Genomic DNA, 22,639 nt, shown 5'->3' with positions numbered 1-22,639 from the left:
TGGCTCGACGTTTGCGGATGATGTGGTCCTAATGGCGGAGACCAAAGTGGACCTGCAGGCTCTCCTGGACATCTGTGCCGCAGAGATGACTGAGCTGCGCTTCAACGCAAAGAAAACCAAGGTTGTACTGTTCGCGGCCAACATGGCTGAGGTGGCAGACCTCAAGTTAGGAGGTGAGAGCATCGCCACTGACACTGCCTACAAGTACTTAGGTGTGCTACTGTGTTCCGAGGACAGTATATACGGCCGGCAAGAAGTCCATGTCCGCCAAGTTGCGCTGCCGACACGGTGCATCCTTCGGCACCACATATTGTGGGGCTGCAATCGTTTCATCATGGTCTGGGACCTATGGAAACTCGTTCATGTTCCTGGCTTGACGTTCGCAAATGCAGTAGTCTGCATGACGGCAGCAACTAGGGAATGATTAGAGCGGCGACAGCGAGAATTAGGCCGCACGGCGCTCGCATGCTATGGAAGGGTGGCAAATGAGGCAGCCCAGGGGGACATTGGCTGGTCTGGTTTTAAAGCTCGGGAGGCATCCAGCAAGGTAACGTACGGGGGCCGCCTGCAATTCACGAGTCGAGACCGGTGGGCACGGCGGGTATTTGAATACTTTTTGGCAACGTGCATCCGTACAACCTAGGTGAACTGGGTGTATCGCCTGGAACAGAAGTACATAACCTTCACGGAACCTGTACAGGCTGAAACCGCAAGGCGATATACCAAGGAAGTGCGAGAGTGGGTTCGTGAGAAGGAGAGGGAAATGTGGCGGCACGCAATGAGTGTCAAAGCCACTTTCGAACTATACCAAACTTACAAGGACACCATCGACGCAGTTCGTTTGTACGACAACGGCATAGGGGCCTCCCTTTTCTAGGCTCGCCCAGGCGCGCTCCAAACCCTCGCCTACAGAAGAACGTTCGACAACGCGGTGCTTTCGATGTTGTGTCGTGCGTGTGGCAGTGCGGAGGAAACAATTGCGGACATTGTGCTCGAGTGCGGCCAAATAGGCCTCCCGGGTGAGGATGGTGTGATTAATCCACAAGCAGTAAAGGAGACGATGCAGCGTCTCGAGCGCTGGAGGGCAGTGGTCTCGCAGCGAGCGAAAGCACTGGGTGGCACAGTGCAGTGACAGTGTAGCACTGGGTGGCACAGTGCAGTGACAGGTAGCAGATCAAGCAGAGCGTGATTTCGTGTGTTTTTTTTTGTCACCGATTTATATGCTAGGGTGCCACTACACCCGCCCACTAAAAAGGGCATAGCATCAAATCATCAGGGAGCTTTAGAATAGCGCACCGCGAGCCCTTGCGGTGCGGTCGCTGCCACTGCGCATGCGTCGTACGCAAGCCGGCGTTCGCGTTTGCGGACAGCACGCGAAAAATCCGAAATTGCGTGCGGTAATGGCGGCCCGCAAGCGCTGGTTTCAAGGCTACGGTGTCGCAGCGTGAAATCACGAGATGGCTGCAGCCGAAACCACGGCCAAGGCGAGCCGAGCGGCAAGTCGCTGCTTTGCCGCTCGCTTTCAAGCGAACGAAACGCCGGAATAGAGCCTCCACAAAAGGGGTTTCATTTCACCATTGAAACTGACATATACATGTTGCATGAGGTTAGGGAGCAAGACCCCTACAAACAACCCACGCGTTGGTTCACAAAAGCGGAAAACCTCTCCCTGGCGCTCGCAAGAGCTATCAGCGCGCGAGCCATCAGAGAGAGGTGAGACCTTCTCCTGGCGCAATTCGCTAGGGAAGACCGCGCCAACCTGAGAAAGTAAGTGCACTTTCACTTTCAGTAGCATTGTCTCCGAGGGTATTTAGATAGGTCAAAGCTAAAGGTGCCACTTTTGCCGATCAGGAACAGAAGAACAATACGTAGAGAAAAAACATCTTCTCCAAGAAATTCTCGAGGTAACCAGAGAACATGGCTACCGCATCCGTCTTGGGGCAGCCAGGAGGGCGGCGCTCTGCCAGGCTCCGTTGCCGGCAGCTGCAGCCGGCAGCGTCGTGCATGCGTTGCCGACAGCCGTAACCGGCAGCACTGAGCGGCATTTGCGACACACTGAAATAGTAAATATGTGACCTGCAATTTCATGAGCAATTGTCATTTCATTTAGGGGCAACAGGCGCTTTCGAAAGCGTGGAAGTGGTTTCCTCGGCCCCTGAAGAGCCATACGAGGTGCTGGCCCCCATAACCTCGCCACGCACGAAGGAGCGCAGCCCTTCGCACGGTCGAGCACCAGTCCAGCAGCCAATGCTAGTGCTGCCTCAAGTGCAGCAAGGGCACGCTCAGGTAAGTGCCGTGAAACCACTGCAGCAGTAAGAAATTTCCCTGGCTATGTTCTAATTATGAAGACAGCAAAAGAAGCCGAAGAACAAAAATGAAAGAAAAAGGCTTTGAGCTTTCCTTTATAGTAGCATGCAATAAGGAAAAAGTAATTTATCTGCATATAACCATAAAAGTCTGCCGTACTTTCTTTTCAAAGGGGAACGAACACAAGCCTGTCTAAATGGGCACTCTCTGTACAGAAATGTTGTGCTATTGGCTCATGAACTATTTTTCGCCGAGCATTGTCAGGTGCAGTCTTAGGACTATTTTTTGAGCCGTACGAACAACTGCCTGCCACGCTTCGGTAACCTGGCCTGGGCCTTTGTGGACTTGTAAGGTTGTATTCGACTATTACTTAATGGAAGCATTCCTGGGCCGGGCACGTGGAGAAAGTGTAACATGTGCAAACGCCTTCTTGAACACTTTGCCACAGGCGAATAAGGAGCAGTTGTTGCAGAACATGAAAATTCGTATTAGCCTGAGGCAACAAATACATGAACCATCGAAACAGCATTGAAATGTAACATGACTAAACATCATTTCAGAATACCAGAACAGCACACTATAGCACAACAGAAATGGTACATACAACTCATACAGCAAACACGAACTTCTGTGTAAGCACGTCTCTACAAGCAAGGCTCCCAGTGAGATCATGTGACATATGCATAGGTTTGCAAACTTTCTGATGAGCCGATGGACTCAGCATGGGCCTTGAGACCATTTAGGTGTAGTCAAAGAAAAAAAGAGCAGAGTTTGAGCATGAATTAGACAGCTGATGTGACCTTGAGCGTGCAACGAGCTTATTCTAGTGAGATGGAAGTCTTGGTAAGGGTTAATCAGTAAGAGCCCAGGTGAGTGTTTAGAAACTTGCAGAGAGTGTGAATTCAAGCAAGCCCTCAGAGGGGAATTTTTCTGCTAATTGAAGTACAATAGTTTTGCCAACCTATGGACGTATGAAACTTACAAGGGTGACAGACGCTGTGCTAAAAGGTTCAATGACATTGCGGCTTGAAGTCGAACGTACAACATGTATAGAGCTTCATAGGGTCACGAAGGCGCAGCAGTGCGCAATGAACATCACACATTCAATACCTTACTGCAGCATTTCTCTTTGAAGCGAGGCAAAACAAATCTCGCAACAAATGTGCCCAGTTGGACATATTTCCTGCGAGTTGAAAGAAATGTTAACCGCGATGTTAAAAAAAATGTTGCCATTACGAGGCTAAAGAAATGCGGCGAGGCTACCAGTCGTGGCAATAGAATCACTCTTCCTTCCAGCTCGCATCGCTGGCAAAGCATCAAATTTTGTTACGTTTGTTTACGTTGTAAAGTGCAAGTGATAGTTATTTGTTTGCTTTGTGTTATATGGCTGCCTACTATGTGAAATGTGATAGGCTGTTCTATCTGTTTGCCTGGTGTTATATGCTGATGTTTACGTCTTTTGTACCCACCTGCTAAAATCCCTCCAGGCGATTGCAGTACCAATAAATAAATAAATAATTAAAGTACTGGGAGTTGCCTTGGCTTGTCTGCCATGTGCAATGCTACAGTTTTTGATTGTGCAACCACAATGGTTCAACTCTTTGAACTAGTGTACTCTCAATGTCAGTTACATGTCGGAGTACCTTGCTGCCTACTTGTGGTGGAAGAAAATTGCATCAGGTCACACGGTGCAGAATGCATAAAATGTTTATTATAGTGTAATGCTCCAGGAATTTTTTTCCTTGCTTTTTGTGTTTTGCAATGTCTAGAAACATGCCGTGCGTACTGTGATTTCAGGAAGGAGGCGAACTGCTGACCGCCACCTTGAGTTTTTTGAGAAGCGGCTCGCCTTAGAGGCCGAAATGCGCGAAAGAGAGGCAGCCCTCGACGAAAGACGCTTTAGCATTGAAGAAAGGCGCCTGGCCATTCGAGAGCTGGAGCTGCAGCAAAGAATGCGTGAGTTTGAGGCAGCACAAGAGACGCGGCGTCAGGAGAGGGCTGCGCTCCTGCAGCAAAACCAGCTCCTAGCAAACGCGCTTACGGCACTTGACAGGCTGGAAAAGTAATCCGGTTAAATATCACTTTTTTTTAAACGCACCCCTTTCAGCTGTAAACTGTTATGACTGTAAACCCGTTATGAGTCATAGTGGCCCACGTTAACTGTAGAATGCAAATAACTTCCAAGAAAGTATGCATTGTGGATTAAAATGAAAAAATGTTTTGAAAAGTGTTGAAAGCTGATGTCATGCTGTTTCCTTTTAGTTCGCTAAGCATATAAACTAAAGGACATATTAAAGACGCTAATTGCTGTGGTCACATGGTAAAACAAAATGTGAAAGAAATCGTATCCTAATCTCATTATGACAACTGCAAAAAAAAAAAAACATTTCAAAACTCAAGAAATTGCCGGAAATTGTGGGTCATGAAATTTTTATTTGAAACGGAAAAATGAAGACTCATCTGCGCGACAATGACGCTCTTGTCTAAGATCTCTTTCAATATTGAAGCCTGAAATTATATTTAATCTGAGCATGTCGCTTTGGTGAAGTCCTCATGCAAAATGGAACAGTGAAGAGTCGGGGAACAATTTCCTGAGGAATGATCTCCGCAGCTTTCTAGAGCCTCCTTGAGCCCTTCATAGCTAATTTTGGCCTTCTTCGAGTACAACAGCCTTCGAGTATAACAGCGCTGGAAATTGAATGCTCTAGTATCTCGGCGAGCCTTGGCAGGATTTTAAAGGCGTCAGGGCGGCCAGGCCCGTTTTCGTTCCTGCGTTTCTACGGTACGCGAAAAGTAGCAGTTGTTCCGTGTACGAATGCAACCGGTGAGCGAAGCTTCTCGGTTGTGCGGAAACCAGACGGACCTGGCCTGCCTCCGTTTGTATCTTTGAGCGTAATTATAGACGCTCGATGGTTACAAAAAAAAAAGAAAGAAAAAAACGGCAGCAAAAGAAACAACCCTCACCTTCCGTCCGTCAGGGCATGGCTGTGCGCACGTGCGGCGTTGCTACGCACGTTTGGAGCACATAGCTGCTGTCAGCGGCAGATATTGTTGGCTGCAAACTCACCGTGAATGGGCAAATCTGTTTCCAGCCACACGAGGCATATTCTCTCACCAAAGACTCGACAAACACCGGCATAACAGCGCGTTAGATGTAACCGCCGTATCTCCCGCCGCATTGTTTTGCGACCTACTGTGCTTTGTTCTCGTTTGGCGCACTGGATTGGACCGACTTTAGCCCTTTTTAATGGCTCGCGAAATCGTCTTTGATCACGTGTTGATTGAGCGATTAAGCTTTCATCACAAAACACCTATATGCTTTCATGCTTTTGATAGGTCATACTTTTGATAAAGCGTGTAATTTTGCGTTTTCGTGCGCTTTTAAACAGTCGAGGGTGTAACAGATTGCCGTATCGTTCGCTACGCCTCTTACCGCATTTGAACAGCGCGAACAGCCAGAACTTCGGCTCATCTCAGGCGTGATCTCTAGTGGCCTACGCCTCTGGCTATTTGAAACTCCTCTTATTCATGGTTTTATGCTATCCAGCTGCTTACAGTCAACCAATCCGGGTCTAAAGTCGTGAGTAAACCCCGTTCCCAAGTCCTGGAAGTTTTCTTCGCGTTCCTAAAACGGCAAACGAAACCGAAACTGCTTTTCGAGAGAGGGTGAGGGCAGAGTTCGGTTGTTTTTCACATCACGTGCGATCGCTTTGGCGGCTCTGCGCAAAATGGCAGATGCGGAGGTAGACAGTCGGCTCCTCGATAATCGCTGCGACGTAAAGCCAAAAATGCCGGACAACGGCGAAGAAGGCGTCCCGCTTCAAACCGAGTGGACCTTCTGGCTCGACAAGTGAGTTATTTTGCTTACTCGTTAGCGAAATCTGAGCGCTAGCATAGGCCGTCTACGCCGGAGCGTCTTTGCGCGCGTGAGCAAGCAGTTTAGGAAAGAGACTGTTAGCGAGGGATTGTTTTTATAACGTAGCAACAATGTCTCCGGTGGCAATTGACGTGATCTCAAACGCCGCGTAGGGCAGCGGCTGATACGAGCAGTGTATGAAGCAATGATTTATAGTGCCGTCAGAGTGTTGGAGCTGAAAAAAAAAAAAAAGAAATAATCATTCCTCAATCGAGCTCATTCTGACAAGGGCGTCACCTTGACTTTTTCCTGCTCGATTTTAACTGCGTGATAGCTGTCGAACATTTTTTTTTTTTTTTGCTGAAGCGATGGCATGAGCTCTCGCTGAACGAGTGCAAAATTGCGTTGTCACTGCGCTCTTGGTTTGACTATCTATTGTTTATTGCTCCCGTTTCCTCGTGAGTTGCATTGTTATGAACTGATCAGTGGTGTGCGCTTTGCACTGCATTGCTTATCGCTGCGTGGTTGCATTGTTTTGTTATGCCCGAGTCGCACGGTACCCTTCTCCTCGTGATGAGCCCGGTCGGCATCAAATTTCTGACTGGTGTAAGGCTCGTTTATTCAGTTTGTGTAAAGGAGACAATCTTGTCAGGCGCGCAGTCGCGTTCGAAAAGGACTGCGTGACACCGGTGTTACCACTTCTCTAGGGCGATGTTTCAGATGAGTTTGGGACGTTTTCGTCTAGCTGGCCCGCGAAAGTGATCCCTCGAGTAAAATCATCGCGGTACGCTTGTGTGCCCATATGCAGAAATCTCACACTTTTGTCACTGAAAAGCACTTTGATTTTTTTTTTTACCTTCTGGAACAAAAGAGGCCTGTGAATTCACTCAAAAATATCGCCATGCGATGACAGTACAGCTGCAAGAAATGCTAATACCTGTACAAATAAAATTAAATCACTATCTACAGTCTTCACTTCTATATAATATTGAAACCAGTCGCACAATAATTTCTGAGAGTGGAGGTTGATTAAAGTATTTTAATTAGCTTTGTTGATCATACAATAGGCACAATTAAGCATAATCTGTACAACACATCGTTATCTGTTATTCCATAGTATAAAAATTTAATGTTCAATGATGTTTGCTATTTCATTTATCCAATCCTTCTATCATGCTGTGGCTCTGATACATGTCACATCTGATGACATGTACTTACATTGACAGCAATACCATCAAGCTTTGAGGAGACAAGAAAGGCTGCATGGAATTATCTCAAAATAAGCATATTGTCAAGGAGTCGTGACATGAACGAATGAAGGAGACTGCAGCTGTGATAATAAACTGTATATTGGGCGAACCTGTGCCTGGTAAACAGAAAGTCTTGCACTGGTAGCGGTAAACGGAGCGTCGGCAGACGATTAACTGAGAAGCAGCGAAGGGCGTCGGCATTTATACACTTGCCATCAAATGTTCTCTATTGCTATCGCTAGCGCGCGACGTAGGTTCCAGAATAATCTGAAATGTGTACGAAGTGGGCGTAATCTTAACCAAACGATCTACTACAACCTCGAAGCTTTTCGAACATCCTAGGCGCGGTTTGCGCTGAACCTAGTGTAATGGGGTAATAACGAAACTTGAGGAAAAGAAGGTGGCATTGCCCCCCGCTGAAAAAGGCATCGTCCTGATGCTTTAACAAAGGACGAAAGTACAGTAATAAAGGCAATAAACAATAACTACAAGCAATAAAGCACATCAACAACAAGATATTCCTCAGGTTCGCGCATGACATGGACGACGTCAGGTCGAGCACGGCGCCGTCGAGAGTTCGTAATGCCGGTGGGAACATTTGTAGTCTAGTGGGTTGAACTACTCTGTATAGTCCGAAGTAATATTGTAGAAGTTTTTCACTCAGTCCACGTCGGTGTATTGACGTCCATACCCAGACACTGTCACCGGGTTGGTACTCCATAAAGCTTCGTCGAAGATTGTAACGGCGGCTGTCGGCCACCTGCTGATTCTTATTTATTTTTATTTTTATTTAATGCATACTGCAGACCTTCACAGGTCCAATCAGGTGGGCACGGTACAAGTAGCAAGTACATGTTAGGCACTCAAGTCACGTAGAAAAGGAAAAAATTCAACATACAAGTACAGGTTTACACACCCAACACACTGTTTACACACAGTAAATCAACCAAAGTGAATCTTTAAACAGAGTCTTTTAGAAGGTTCCATTCTTCCACTGTTCGTGGAAAAAAAGAAAATTTAAATGCATCTGTCCATGCAAAATAAGGTGTTAGGGTTCCGGGGTGATGGTGTCTCGTATGCCTTGTCGATATGGGTGTCAGGTACTGTGTAGGGTCAAGTGCTGTTTGTCTTTGAAGAAGTTGGGAAAGAAAATTAAGCCTAAATGTCTTCCGTCGTGACTCAAGGAGTTCAATGCCATTAGCTCTAATTAACTCAGAAGGTGAATCAGTGTGACGAAACTTAGAGTATATATACCTTACAGCTTTTCTTTGGATTCTTTCTAGTTTATTGACGTTTTTCTGTGTGAACGAGTCCCATATTATGCATGCATATTCTAACTTTGGTCGGATTATTGATTGGTAGGCCAAGAGTTTGACATCAGGAGGAGCGTTTTTTTAATTTGTGTCGTAAGAAAGACAGTTTACAGAAGGCAGAAGCGGAGATATTGTCAATATGTTGATTCCAAGATAAATTACTTGTGAGTGTTACTCCTAAATATTTGAACTCAGAAACTTGCTGTAGAGGTGACTCATTTAATGTATAAGTATACTGAAGTGGATTTTTCTTCCGGGTTATACGCATGCATACAGTTTTATCTAAGTTCAAAGCCATCCCCCAGCGATTGCACCATTGAAAAACATTAAACAAACTGTGATTAAGGTCATGTTGATTTTCCGGGCAAGTAATTTTGTTATACAAGACACAGTCGTCTGCGAACAGACGAATTTGCACAGATGAACATACCACACTTACAATGTCATTTATATACAGCAGGAACAGTAGGGGTCCCAAGACACTCCCCTGCGGTACTTCAAAGGCGACAGGAAGACAACCCGATCGCTGATCCCCAATTTCTACATACTGAATTTGATTTTTTAAATAATCAATAACCCAGAAAACTAAGATGCGAGGAGGATCAATATTGTTCAATTTTAGTATTAGTCTTTAGTATAAGTCTGCAAGTGGGTGTTGTCCCACTTGCAGAAGCACGCGATGCGCTTACGGGACAGCCGAACGACATGCACCCTTGTAAAAGGCATGGCCCATTCGGCAGGCGCTACAAAGGTTGATTGTCGAATGGGGAGATCGAATAAGACGCTGCCGTCTTGTTCATCCTCCAGGGCTCAATGTTCCAGTGATTCTCGGTGGGGACTTTCGCCTTAAAGCCAGGATCGTTGTGGACATTGCGAATGGCGGCTATCGCGATGGCCCATTTTGCCAACTCAGTCCGTTCATCAGCCCAGCAGCGCTTACTGTTGCCTTTGCCGCAGATGTGTCTGAAACGTGCCCTGTGCAGAGTTTGGGGCGAAGCCCCTGCTCAACGCATTCGCCCTCTCACAGTCCCCTTTGGGAACGAGAGGCACGGCATGAACCGTGTCGCGTGCAAACTTCGCAGTCGTACCCTGGCATTCCGTGCTCGTCAGCACGAAACCCCTGTTTGGATCGACTGACACGAGGAGGCACTACATTTTTTGGTCACCTGCGCGACTCAGTTGGATGATACCTGTCGACATTATTGCGTCAGTACGATGAGCACTTCACGGATCAACCGAGCTGCACCGATTTTCTGAGCCACATGATCGAAACTGGTGACGCGCTTCCTTTGAAGTGCAACCGTTAGTCTCGCCAAAAGGCAGATTATCGACTGGTTGCAGCTGGCATTATTTGCCGCTCGTATAACTCCTCGGTGTCTCCAATTGCGTTGGTGCCCAAAAAAGATGGCAGTCATCACCTTTGTGTAGAATATTGCCGTCTGAATGGAGCTACTCGGAAGGATGTCTATCCGCTCCCCACGATAAACTCCATCTATGGAAACCTGGGTGATGAACGATACTTTACCACACTTGATGCCTCTAAAGGTTACCTACAGGCCCAGATACGTGACCGTGACCAGTGTAAAACTGCGTTCACGTCCTACGGAGAATCGTTCGAGTTTACAAAGACCAAAGGGCATACGAGTAATGCTCCTGCGACATTTCATAGACTCATGGGCCGCATCCTCAGGGAAGCAAAGTTGTCACACTGCATGCGCTACCTCGACGACATCGTGATTTATTCACGAAGCTTCGAAGGGAACTTGGCCCATATTGCCAACGTACTCAAGTAGGTTAGGACCGTTGGGATGATGTTAAATCCCGCTAAGGTCCAACTAGCGCAGACTCGTATCCAGTTACTCTTATTTACGCTGGACGAAGGCTCCGTTGAGCTGGATCAGGATAAACTTCGAGCTATTTTCGATTTTCCCATTCCCAAGGACGTACGTGGCCTTCGCCGCTTTTTAAAAAAGGTCAACTTTTACCGTTGCTTCATTCCATCCTGTGCCCAACTGCAGGCGTCCTTGATCAAGCTCTTGGGTAAGTCTGCTGAGTGGCAATGGGGGACCTGAGCAACAAGAGGCGTTTTGCCGACTGTTTAACGCCATAGCGGAGACAGCGCAGCTCAAGCTCCCCGACCTGACCAGACGGTTCGTTGTACAAACTGATGCGAGCGATCTAGGTTTAGGAGCAGTTCTCCTACAGGAATACGATTGCGTGTTGCAGCCGTTGGCCTTTGCCAGCCGCGCCTTGGTCCCTGCGGAGAAAAATTATTCCGCGACCGAAAAGGAGTGCCTCGCCATTGTGCTTGTATTACAAAAGTTTGACGTCTGCCTTGATAAGACGAAATTCGTTTTTCAAAGGGATCACAGCGCGCTCAGCTGGATGATGCGGCTCCGTGAGCCTGCGGGCAGGCTGGCGCACTGGGCTCTTCTGATACAGCACTATAACTTTGCAGTGCAGTATCGAAATGGGAGCACCAACGTGGTAGCTGACGCTCTATCCCATGCCCCATTGTCTGCCAAGGACATTGATCCCGGTGCGACAGCCGCTAGCGGTGCCTTTGCACATGCAAGCGTCGGGAGCGAAACAGCGGCTTCGCCGCCATTCAGCGCAAAGGGTGAGTCCACATGCGGACAAACCTTGGCTGCTATCCAGGTAAGCAGCACACCGCAAAGCGGCCGAGCGGGGTAGCTTTCCGAAGGCTACGATGCAGAGAGCGAACCCGTAACGCCAACGCAAGCAGCTGTTGCTGCGATCCTGAGTGGACGCAATACCAGACTCCCCTATTTTGGTAGAGTGGGAATCGCTTTCAGCGGAGAAGAGCTTCTGAAGGCCCAGCAAAGTGATCCGTTTTTTCGTGAAATGTGTGACAGTTTCAGAAAGACGGAGCGCCGATACGCTGCTTGCTCTTCAGCGGGCGCGGATAGGCACTCGAACCAGTGTGTGTCGCTGAGTATAGGCGGATTCATGTTTGCTGGACCATCACGGGCTCTTGCTGAAATATATAGCCACTGACGACGAGTCCATCGACCCGTTTAAGGTGGTTATGCCCAGAAATCTGACTCGCACTCCTGCGATCCTCTCACAACGAACCCATGGCCGATCATCTGAGTGGCTCGAATGTTTTTGCAAAAGTGAGCTGCGTCGCGACCTGGCCCGGCATGAAGTGTGACATTTTTCGCCATTGCCGTTCTTGCCGCGTCTGTCAAACAGTGAAATCGAGGGGCGGCAACCTGCCCGGTCTGACGAAACCGATTGTCAGTGAGCGTCCGTGGCAAGTGGCCAGCTGCAATCTAATGGAACCATTTCCCAAAAGTAAGCAGGGGTTCATTCACCTGATGGTAGTCGTTGATCACTTTTCAAAGTGGGTGAAATTATTCTCGCTTCGGGAGGTGACAGCGCGAGCGATGCGTGAGAAGCTGCAGGAAGTGTTTTGCCGGTTTGGCTTCCCGGAAAGGCTTATCACGGACAATGCTTCGTATTTCACTGCTCGGGTGCTTAGTGTCACATGCCGTTCCCTCGAAATTGATCACTGCACCACTTCACCCTACCATCCCCAGTTCAATTTGACGGAGTGCGTCAATCGTACACTCAAACCGGTGTTGGCGGCCTTTGCCGAAAGGGACTGGGCAGACCATTTGTGCGAGCTCGCGTTTGCTATTCAAACATCCGAGAGTCACTCAACTGATTTCTCGCCCGCCTTCCTAAATTTTGGAAGGGAGTTGGCGAATCCGGTGACCAGCGTCATTCCATGCCAGCTTGAGGACGAGGAGATGCAGGCAGACTACCCTGTTTACGTGTCGAGACTTAGAGACAGGCTTAGGGACAAGCAAGGCAAAGTTTGGCGTCTGCCAGGGTTGAGCAGAAGGCCCAGTATGACCGCAAGCATCGCAACCTAGTTTTCGAGGTGGGCAATTTTGTCCTGAAGCGCAACCGCGCTCTTAGCGATGCCAGTAAGGGTTCTTGATCTCGCTCGCTTCTATGTGGCTTGGTCCGTACCGAGTGGAAGAAGCTCGAACACCACTCACGTACTTGCTCAGACAGTCTGGCTGTGCTCTGATCTTGGCCTTTGCCGAAAAGCCCTGCTGCCTTTTGCATCATGGCTCTTGCGCAAGGCCAGCTGACAGCAGCTATACGCTGCCGGCCAATGCTAGGACGCCTGGCCGATTTCTGTTCAGTTCCCCTGATCCCCGGAGAGGCCTGGCTTCCCAACAAGGTTCTCACGTCATCCGTCGAGAAACGCGGGGCCCTCCGAACCACCACCGAAGCCGCGTTCACCGAACACGCTGACCAATCCTCAAGAGCAACCACGAGCCATCAGAGAGCCCTTTCCGTGCCTCCGACCCCCCCACACAGGCATCGTACCCAGCAGACATTGTCACGCTCTTCCGCTCCTCTGCGTGGTAGATGCTATCCCGCCTCAGCACTACGCACTCTAGCCTTACTTTCTTTGCTCTTTTTTTTTCCGTGAACATGTAACAGTGTCATGTGTTTATTTTGTTATCAATTTTTTTTCTATGTCATTTTTTTAGCAGCAGTTACAGGGCTGGACTGAGGTTAGCTGTTGCTCATAGCCGTGTCATTTTAACTGCATGGGCGACATCCGACTGCCTTTGCAGAAAGGTAAAGGGCAAATTAAGACAGGGAGATGCGGGAATTGAAGTTAGCCCGCCGCTTTTACGCAGGCTTTTCCGCCTCTTTCTGTGTTCTCATGTCCCGACATGACTCTCTCCTTCTCCGTGCTCAGCTGCACTGGGGGAGTGGAGAGGGACGTTCAACCCCTCTCACCCGGCAGCAAATGTCGACTGTGGTGCTGCGCGCAGAGTCTCTCGGGACGTTTTGTCCGCGTGTAGGGAGTGAGAGAGATCTGTCCGGGAAGCGCATTTGTAATCTGCAGAATGCCCAACGCATAGCAACTGCAGCGGCTCGCTATTAGTTACACTGTCGCATAAATGCGCGCTCACTTGCACCCAGTGAAACTTGCGACCAGATTTTCGAAGTTTGGTGAAATTCTAGAGCTTCTGGTGGCCAGGCCAATAAACTTCTACACCAGCCAACATCTCGTAAAATTTGGGGAAAATCAGCCTACCGAACTTACGCCCGCCATCGCTGCACATCCAAACTTTCAACACTAGGTAGCGCCTGTGACCAACCGACCTTCATGACCATCTCTTTTTCCGTCCGTCGACTCCTATTGTTTGGGGGTCATCAGACTACGTCAATGGTGCTTCGCAACCGCGGCGAATGCTCACCTTTTGTTGCCCCTTGCAAACGCTAGGCCGAAGAGCGGTGCAGTGTCCTAGTGCGTGGCCAGGCTACGCCGACCCGTATCTCTCCGAAGCCAACGCGAGCGCCTTTGCCCTCGTTCTAGCAATCGAGCCTTTGTTTTAGTGTCTCCGTTAATCACTTTTACCACGGAGATGTGCTTACGGCACCCCTGTGTAGTAATTCTCGCCTGTGCTGGGATAAGCCCATCTGCTTTCACGCCGCCCCTTTGTAACGGGCTCTGTACTACGTTTTGGTGTTGCCACAGACAATAAAGTGTTGCGACTTTGAGCAGTACCGTGTTCTTGCCATGGGGACGGTTAGCGCGTGCTGTGCGGCTCACTAAGACAGGACCCACGCTAGTGGCCGTACTCCTTCGGGATACGTGTACACTACAGTAGGGAACACACTTTTTTTTGGCCTGTTGGCGCCACATAGCACGTGATCTTAGAACAAGCCGGCAGCTGACCGATCAATTGTTGCTTGTCTCGCAGGACGGAAGGTCGAGGAATTTCAGCTGCTGAGTACACAGCCAGCCTGAAGAAAATCTACACCGTGAACACTGTGCAGGTAGGTTGAAAGACTTGTGTATTACTGCTTAGCATCTTTAGCAGGATTGCGACAGAAACAGGGCGTGGTGTAAATGTTGTTTAGGGAAAAATGGCAATGACTACTGCATGTACAGCAAATTGAAACGCATAACATCTTGCTATACCGAGGACGCTATCACTCTTTTGCATGGCGGTGCGTATTGATTCTGGAAAATTAAGTGAAAATGCACATGCACCCCATGACATGCACTAAAAGGCTATGTGCCATTTCATTGAGAGGTTGCAAGCAATCTGGCCTCTTGTGACTTGACCGTTTCAGGTTTTTGACCAACAACATTGTCTGCAAATGGAACGTTATAGAAACAGAGTTGTCGGCGTCGCTTCACTTTCTCATTTGAGATGAAATTGAAGTCTGGTATCTGCGGGTTGCCTTGAGTGCAAGTTCATGAGGAACACCTTATGGGCGAGTCCAGATGGCATAATTCAGTCTCTTAAGTGGGGGCAAATGTATTGAAACACCAGAGAAATGCCTCGAGAGCTACACGCCTCATTAAATCTGCTGCGACCCATTCGGGGCTCGCACTGCACAAAAGGTCACTAACAACAGCAGTCCCTTGTGCAGCTCTATGGGTTGCTGCTTTAGCGTCCAGCATGCTGTCATTCTTGCAACTTTTTTACCATCGCGTGAATCTGTTTGCTGTATGTATGTTGTAAAGAGGTTCTGGCACAAAATTTCACTGCCGCCGATACTTGTGAATATGCGCATATCAGTTGCAAAATATCAACAGCGAATATAGCTTGGAAGGTACTTTGAAATAATTTTGAAGTTTGTGTGAATGATTGGCTCTCTTGTGCTATTGACAGCTTTAAAGGTGACCCTTGGCGACCCCCTTACTTTCCTTATGTGACCATGCTGCAACAAGTTGGGATAACATCATAGCTGCCATTTTTATTTTACCACTTTTCCAACGTCAGACTATTACTCGGCAGCTGCTCACAAGCGCATGGTCATAATGCACGCGTTAAATGTTTCGTATTTTGTGACACTGCTGTCCTGTTTTCTCTTTGAAAGGACTTCTTGATGCGGACCGTGCCGAACTGCAGCGCAGTTCTGTGTGCTGACATGTTGAAAGTTGCTCATGCCGGGTAGTGATAGTTGCACTTGGCGGCTTGTCTTTTTCAAGCTTTCTTAAACCGAAACAGAGTCTGGTCAGTAATGGTGGGGGGGAGCCTGTAATTAATTATGTCGCATGCTGTAGCAAACAATGTGCCATGTTATGACTAGCAGGCCTCCAGCAACACATTGCATGAAAAAGAAAAAAAAGAGCGAGTCCAATTTTTTTTGTAAGTACCCCTTAAAAAGGACATTACAGGGAAAAACATTCATTTTTTTTTTTCATATTGGCTATTTATTCATTCACAATTCCAAAATTGCCACGCTTGCCACTTGAGGATGCTTCGTAGGTGAGAAAACATGCAAAAAAAAAGGCGGCGTGGTAGTGCCACTTTCAAGTTCTCACGTCTAGATTTGTACGATAGATTGTAATCATAATCAGATTGTTACCATAAATTGTAATCAGGTTGATATCATAGATTTGTACTTCCTACATAATTTATTTGTAAGAATAAGCTGCATTGTCTGCTGAGGCGGCCACGAACTTAACATACTAAGTTACAAGAAATTTCGTAGAGCCTACGACTTGAAAATATGAATTCAGTGTGAAAATCGTGATGGCACGCATGACGATTTCGGCTCGCTCGAAATTTAGTATAGAACTCTAACCTCCATTTTATTTTTTACCTCTAATGATAGACCCATGAAAGTGGAAAATCGGCAAAGCTAGAGTTCTCGGAACGCAATTGAACAATCTAAACCTATTCATTGCTTCAATTTAGTGTCTTTTCAACTACTGAATGATGCATGCTCCCTGCCATTTGGTGATGTTGAAATTTTCTATATATTCTAAATGGCAAAGCCACAATTTATTTACATAGTGCACCGCAGGCCATTCTACACTTGCTAGTAAACTATGGGGCATAATTTCTCTTAGTTTTATTTTCGTCGGCTGTACAACGTGAATTTTCTTTTTGTGGTGCTGGGATGGTTTTTTTTTTTTTAGAGGCACCATGCCATCCGTATTTGTAGCAGTTTCGCTGGGGACCATTTTCGTTGGGTATTAAATGCTGGCTTGACACAAGACATGCCTTCACGTGTTAAAAAGTTCTGGAATGTCATCTCCATAAGTCCCCGAAATAAATGGATCTAACTCGGACTCGCTCAATAAATGCTTTTCTCTGAGGACTTGCTCGGATCAGACCAACCAACATTTTGCAAAGCCAGACTAGCTCAGGTGCAGATTTGCAAATATTTTCACCAACCAGACTCACTTGGACTGGGGCTCGGAAAATATTACTCACCTAGACTCGCTCGGACCCAGACTGCTGCCTCTATCGGAGTCTGTGTCGGTGCTTGTCAGAGAGTTTGGTGACCTATGGGTGTCACTGATTCTAAACAAGCTGAAGGCACAGTATAAATGGCAGTGTACACTGTATACCTTAACAGGACAGTAGCGATAATGCTCATGCATATGATAAAATATTGGCATATTTTGTTCATCCATCAGATTTCAACAACCAATGACTTTCTTCACTGCTATTGTTGTGCCTTGACTGTGCTTTGCTGGGCACCAGATTTCTTCACAGTCGTAACAATGTGACAGTGTAATTTCAATGCATGCCGTGGTAGGTGACCCCAGATTACACAATTTTGACTGCCTCGCTGTTTTACTAATGTGTACCTAAATCTAAGCGCTGCATGAGTGTCTTTGAATTTCATCGTACTCATCGTCGTCAGTCTACTTTATGCCCACTGCATAACAAAGGTTCCTTCCAGTGTGGCAGTTTCGGCTATTTGATATGACATGACGATAGTTATAGCGCGAGAACAGAACGACTGGGCTAGTTGGTATGACATTATGATAGCTATAGCGCGAGAACAGAACGACGACAAATGAAAAAAAAAAAACGTATGCATAAAATGGATTCCACAAGCAGAAGACAGGTTGAATGGACAAACACTGGAAGGAAGATAATGACGATAGTTATAACGCGAGAACAGAACGATGACAAAGAAACAAGGACACTGTAGGCGTCACTGATTCTAAACCAGCTGAAGGCACAATAGAAATAGCATCATATGCGTGAGCATTATCGCTGCTGTCCTGTTAAGCTATACAGTGTAAACTGCTATTTATATAGTGCCTTCAGCTTGTTTAGAATCGGTAACGCCCATAGTGTCTTTCTTGTCTCTTTGTCATCGTTCTGTTCTCACATTATAACTATCGTCATTATCTTCCTTCCAGTGTTTGTCCATTTAACCTGTCTTCTGCTTGTGGAATTAATTTTATGCATAAAAGTTTTCTTTTTAATAATTAAAAACCATCAGTTACTTGGCCTCGTGATGGGGCCTGCCCAGGTCTATTTTTTCTTTTAATATCTGCTTATGTATCGGCTACCCCGGTGTGTTTTCTGACCCCCTCTGCAGTTCTCGTGTCCCTTAGAGTTACGCCTGTCTTGTTTTGTTGGCCCATGGAAACGTGGTGGCGGTGGCCAGGGATATACCTCGTTACCACAAGCTTATCAACACCCCTAGCAACTTGGTTTCCTTGGCAGATGGCTTAATAGACATGTATTTGCCGTGTAAAGTAGGGTGATGTCGAGTGTGTGCTGGGTGGGCGGCCAGCTTTCAACTAACCGTGTCCGGTCCCGATATTCAATGTGGTGCGATTTCTCTGCAGGGTTTCTGGGCTGTGTTTCACCACATACCAGACGTGTGCGAGCTCGGCTTGAGGCACACCTACCATCTAATGAGGGGACAGAGACGGCCCCTCTGGGAAGACCCTGAAAACCAGCGTGGTGGCACCTGGCGCATCCGATGCCACAAGAAGCACACAGTGAGTGCCGCTCTCTCTCGATACTCCGGCGGTTTCGCAGTTTTCGAGAAGAGAAGCAAGGTCATCTTCAGAAATCGCTTTGGTGCCCTATTGAGTATTGTGTGGGGTGACACGAGGTTCTAGGCTTGATAACTTTGCAAGACCCACAAGCATTTTCAGAGATTTTATTAATGCATTTTAAACACCTTTTATTAGTGATGTGCTGTGTCTAGTTGAAATGTGTTTCTCTCTTCTGTATTAGCACATATACTGAAAGCTTTGTAGCAAGTAAAAGTAAACTCTCATGGCAGCATCAGTTGTGCTCGATTGCACCTGTTGGTTGCAGTAGCCAGGGGTAAACTGAGCTAATTTTTCTCAATGCCATGCACAAACCTTGTTTCGTTTCTTTGATTTATCGTGCTTTGCGGGATAGTGCAAGCAGGCCTAAGCTTACTAGTGTGAAATGTGCTGAAAGCGGGGTTCTTAAAAATTAATTGATCATTTCCAGCCACAATTTTGGAACAATAATAGCATCGGGGTACAGTGCTCATAGATTCGTACAAGACATCAAACGTTTTAGTTGAACGATTAGTATGCTTATTTGCTTGAAATAATTATATGACGTAGTCCCCGCAGGGGCGCCTGCGCAAGTAGGCGTTTGGTGTGTAGCGACACCACGGACCCGAGCTAAGGGGGAGTGTTTCGGCTCCCTCCCACGCCTAGCCGTGCGTGGCTTTGCCGTGTCCAGGGAAAAGGGGATCCTGGGGGTTGAGCCAATGCTGGGTGATTGGACCTTTAAGGCCCCCCGGCAGAGGCAACACACCCCTTTGGCCCCGGCTTCACGTAAACGGCACCCCTGGGCTGACCCACCCAGGGGAAATCGGTAGTCGCCTTTTCCTATTTCTCTCTCTCTCTACATCTTAGTCTTTTCTCGTCTTTAAATCTATCCTGTCTTCTTCTCCCTTCCATTTACTTCCGATTTTTCCTGGTGGCAAGGGTTAACCTTGTGTATGTGCTCTGTCTTGGGCACAATATATTTGGTTATAGCGGCTGTGTACAGCTGACGTTGACATGCCTCATATAAATTTAGGACTTGTCACGTCCCCGTGTTGGGCTCCATGGTGGGCGGCTGGCATGGCTGCCGAACTCATATTTAGTTTATGGCTTTTTCTTCTCTCCCTTCATTGCACGATCGTCCTCTCTCGAAGAGAGGGCGCACCGAAGACTTTTGCAATTATTTCAGCAAACCGAAAGAAACCTTTCCCCGCTACCATGTAATCCATTGTGAAGCCGCTGAAAAGAACGCCAGAACTATTTCGCCTTTCGTTGTTTCCAAATGCCTCACCACTACACTTGGACCAGGTTACCAGGCTACAAGAATGGCCAGTGGGGATCTCCTCCTCGAGGTAAAAAGTCAGAGCCAGTATGAAAACCTCTCACAACTAGAACCGTTTGGAAACATACCTATCTCAATTACACCACACCGCTCACTCAACACTTCCCGAGGCGTTGTATTTGATCAAGACTTGCTTGACCTGACTGAAGGTGAGCTCCTCGAGGGCTGGAAGGACCAGCAGGTGACACAAGTACAAAGAACCAAAATTAGGCGTGATAAGAAGGAACTCCCAACAAAACACATAATTGTGACATTTTGCACCAGTACCCTGCCTGAACATCTCGAAACAGGATACTTGAAGTTGAATGTGAGACCCTACATTCCAAACCCACGACGTTGCTTCAAATGCCAGCGTTTTGGTCACGGCTCTCAGAGTTGCCACGGCCAACTCACCTGCGGAAAGTGTGCCACCACAGGACACGCTACGGACGAGTGTAAGGTGGAGGATGGGGCCCACTGCGCAAACTGCGATGGTGCCCATCCCGCATACTCCCGAACCTGTCCAACATGGAAAAAGGAAAAAGAAATTGTTACAACCAAAATCACACAAAACATTACTTTCCGAGAAGCCCGTCAACAAGTATCTGGTCTTTTCACAAACAAACCATCGTTCGCCGATGTAGTGCAACAGGAGGCAGCACTACAACGGCCTGCGGCAACTGCCCATGCCAGGCACAGTGTGCCCAGGCGGCCGCCAATGCCCCCACCCACGGCGGGAACAGCCAAGGCTGCCCTGCCACTCGTCCCCACGGCGACAAACACGGCCGCTGCAAGCTTTTGCAGCGGCCAGGGTATCCCAGCACCAAAGGAGGTTCCTTCGACCTCTAGCCCAAGAGGACTGAAGGTTTCGCCCCCCGAGGTGAAGGAGACTCCAGGGTCGGCCGATATGAAGGCCTCGTCTCACCAGGCGAGGTCCCAAGCCCAAAACATCAGCTCGCAAATGCGGGCACGCAGTGCCTCTGAGGAGGCAATGGACACCACGGTATCCCTGGTGCCGAAAGATCGGCGTAGCTCCCTGGAGCGCGCCAAAAGAAATAAAAAGCCCATAACGTGGCCCGGCGACGGCCCTGTTCTTTGAGTCTTAACGCTTTGCTTAAGAAGCAGACACACCCATTTTTCCTTACACACAGCACTACGTTACCTCCAATATGGCAACACAAATAATTCATTGTAACGTCAGAGGACTCCTTAGAAACCTCGATGATGTTCAAGAGCTCTTTTGCAAACATTCGCTGAAAGTGCTGTGTGTACAGGAAACTCATTTAAAATCTAAAAACATGAATTTTTTGCGTCGGTATATTCTCTTCCGAAAGGACAGAGATGATGCTGCGGGATCATCCGGCGGTGTAGCCATTATTGTTAATCAAAAAGTAGCATGCACACATTTACCACTGCAAACAACACTAGAGGCAGTGGCTGTTCGAGCAGTTCTTTTCAACAAGCTCGTCACCATCTGCTCTCTTTACATACCCCCACACCACCGTCTTGGAAAACTAGAATTCGAGTCCTTAATAGATCAACTACCCGAACCTTATCTGGTCCTTGGTGACCTGAATGCTCATAGCGGTCTATGGGGTGATTCTCGCTGCGATGCACGAGGTCGTCTCATTGAACAGTTCCTTTTTTCCTCCGGTGCCTGTCTGTTGAATAGGAAAGAGGCAACATACTATAAGCTTGCCAACAAAACCTACTCTTCCATAGATCTCAGCATCGCATCTCCTTCACTTGTACCATTACTCCAATGGAAAGTTCTAAATAATCCCTACGGAAGTGACCATTTTCCTGTTGTTTTGAGTACACAAACATCATACGAATGTCCTCCACGTGTTCCCAAATGGCCTATACACAAGCCGACTGGGAACAGTTTCATAACAATGCTCAGTTATGTTGGACTGACATATGTGGGCTAAGCATAGATGAAGCGGTGCAGTACTTCACAGCTCTCCTTATTAACGCAGCAGCCAAATGCATCCCACAAACATCTGGACAGCCCGGCAAGCGACACGTCCCATGGTGGAACACAGAGTGTCGTAATGTGCGAAAGGAACAGAACAGGGCATGGAGGTTGCTGCGAAACTCGCTGACAGCGGAAAACCTTTAGAGCTTTAAGAAAATAAAGTCTCAAGGCAGGAGAACGCGTCGGCAGGCCAGAAGAAAAAGCTGGCAGAAGTTTTTGTCAGGGATCAATTCATACACACAGGAGGCTAAAGTCTGGAACATGGTCGGTAGGATAGCAGGAAAACAAGTACACACACTCCCACTAGTTAACACTCAGCGTGATACCTTGGAAGATCAGGCAAACTTCCTCGGTGCACACTTTGAACGGATATCCAGCTCGTCCCACTATACCGACACTTTCCAAAAATACAGAACAAGAATATAAAAGCAGAAACTCGAACACAAATCCACTAGATACGAGGCGTATAGCCAAGCTTTCAGTCTAGCTGAGCTCCGAACATCTCTAAACTTCTGCAGTACTTTTGCCCCAGGTTCTGACCGTGTGGTGTATGAAATGCTAAAAAACCTACCAGCCGAAACACGAAAAACCTTACTTTGTTTATACAATGCTATCTGGTTTTCTGGCACTATCCCTACCTCCTGGAAAGAGGCTATTATTATTACCATTTTGAAAGAGGGCAAGGACCCTTCTTTAGCTTCAAGCTATAGACCTATTGCACTTACAAGCTGCTTGTGCAAAGTCTTCGAAAAAATGATAAACTTCCGACTTGTACATATCCTTGAAACAAACAATTTGCTCGACCCATT

The 22,639-nt window shown here is 47.5% G+C and overlaps 1 protein-coding gene across 1 annotated transcript in view; it reads left to right on the top strand.

The window, feature by feature from the left end:
• Positions 1 to 5,955: 5,955 nt before the first annotated feature.
• Positions 5,956 to 22,639, top strand: part of LOC119163219 (eukaryotic translation initiation factor 4E type 3) — a 40,761-nt gene continuing 24,077 nt past the window's right edge. The window contains exons 1-3 of the mRNA XM_037415174.2: positions 5,956 to 6,157; positions 14,489 to 14,564; positions 18,343 to 18,498. Coding sequence (XP_037271071.2) covers positions 6,036 to 6,157; positions 14,489 to 14,564; positions 18,343 to 18,498 — 354 coding nt within the window. The 5' untranslated portion in view covers positions 5,956 to 6,035. The remainder of the gene's footprint in view (positions 6,158 to 14,488; positions 14,565 to 18,342; positions 18,499 to 22,639) is intronic.

This window comes from Rhipicephalus microplus, chromosome 9, assembly GCF_043290135.1.
Source record: "Rhipicephalus microplus isolate Deutch F79 chromosome 9, USDA_Rmic, whole genome shotgun sequence".
NCBI classification, from domain to species: domain Eukaryota; kingdom Metazoa; phylum Arthropoda; class Arachnida; order Ixodida; family Ixodidae; genus Rhipicephalus; species Rhipicephalus microplus.
Note: the sequence above shows the minus strand (reverse complement) of the source record. Positions and strands in the feature narration are given on the sequence as shown.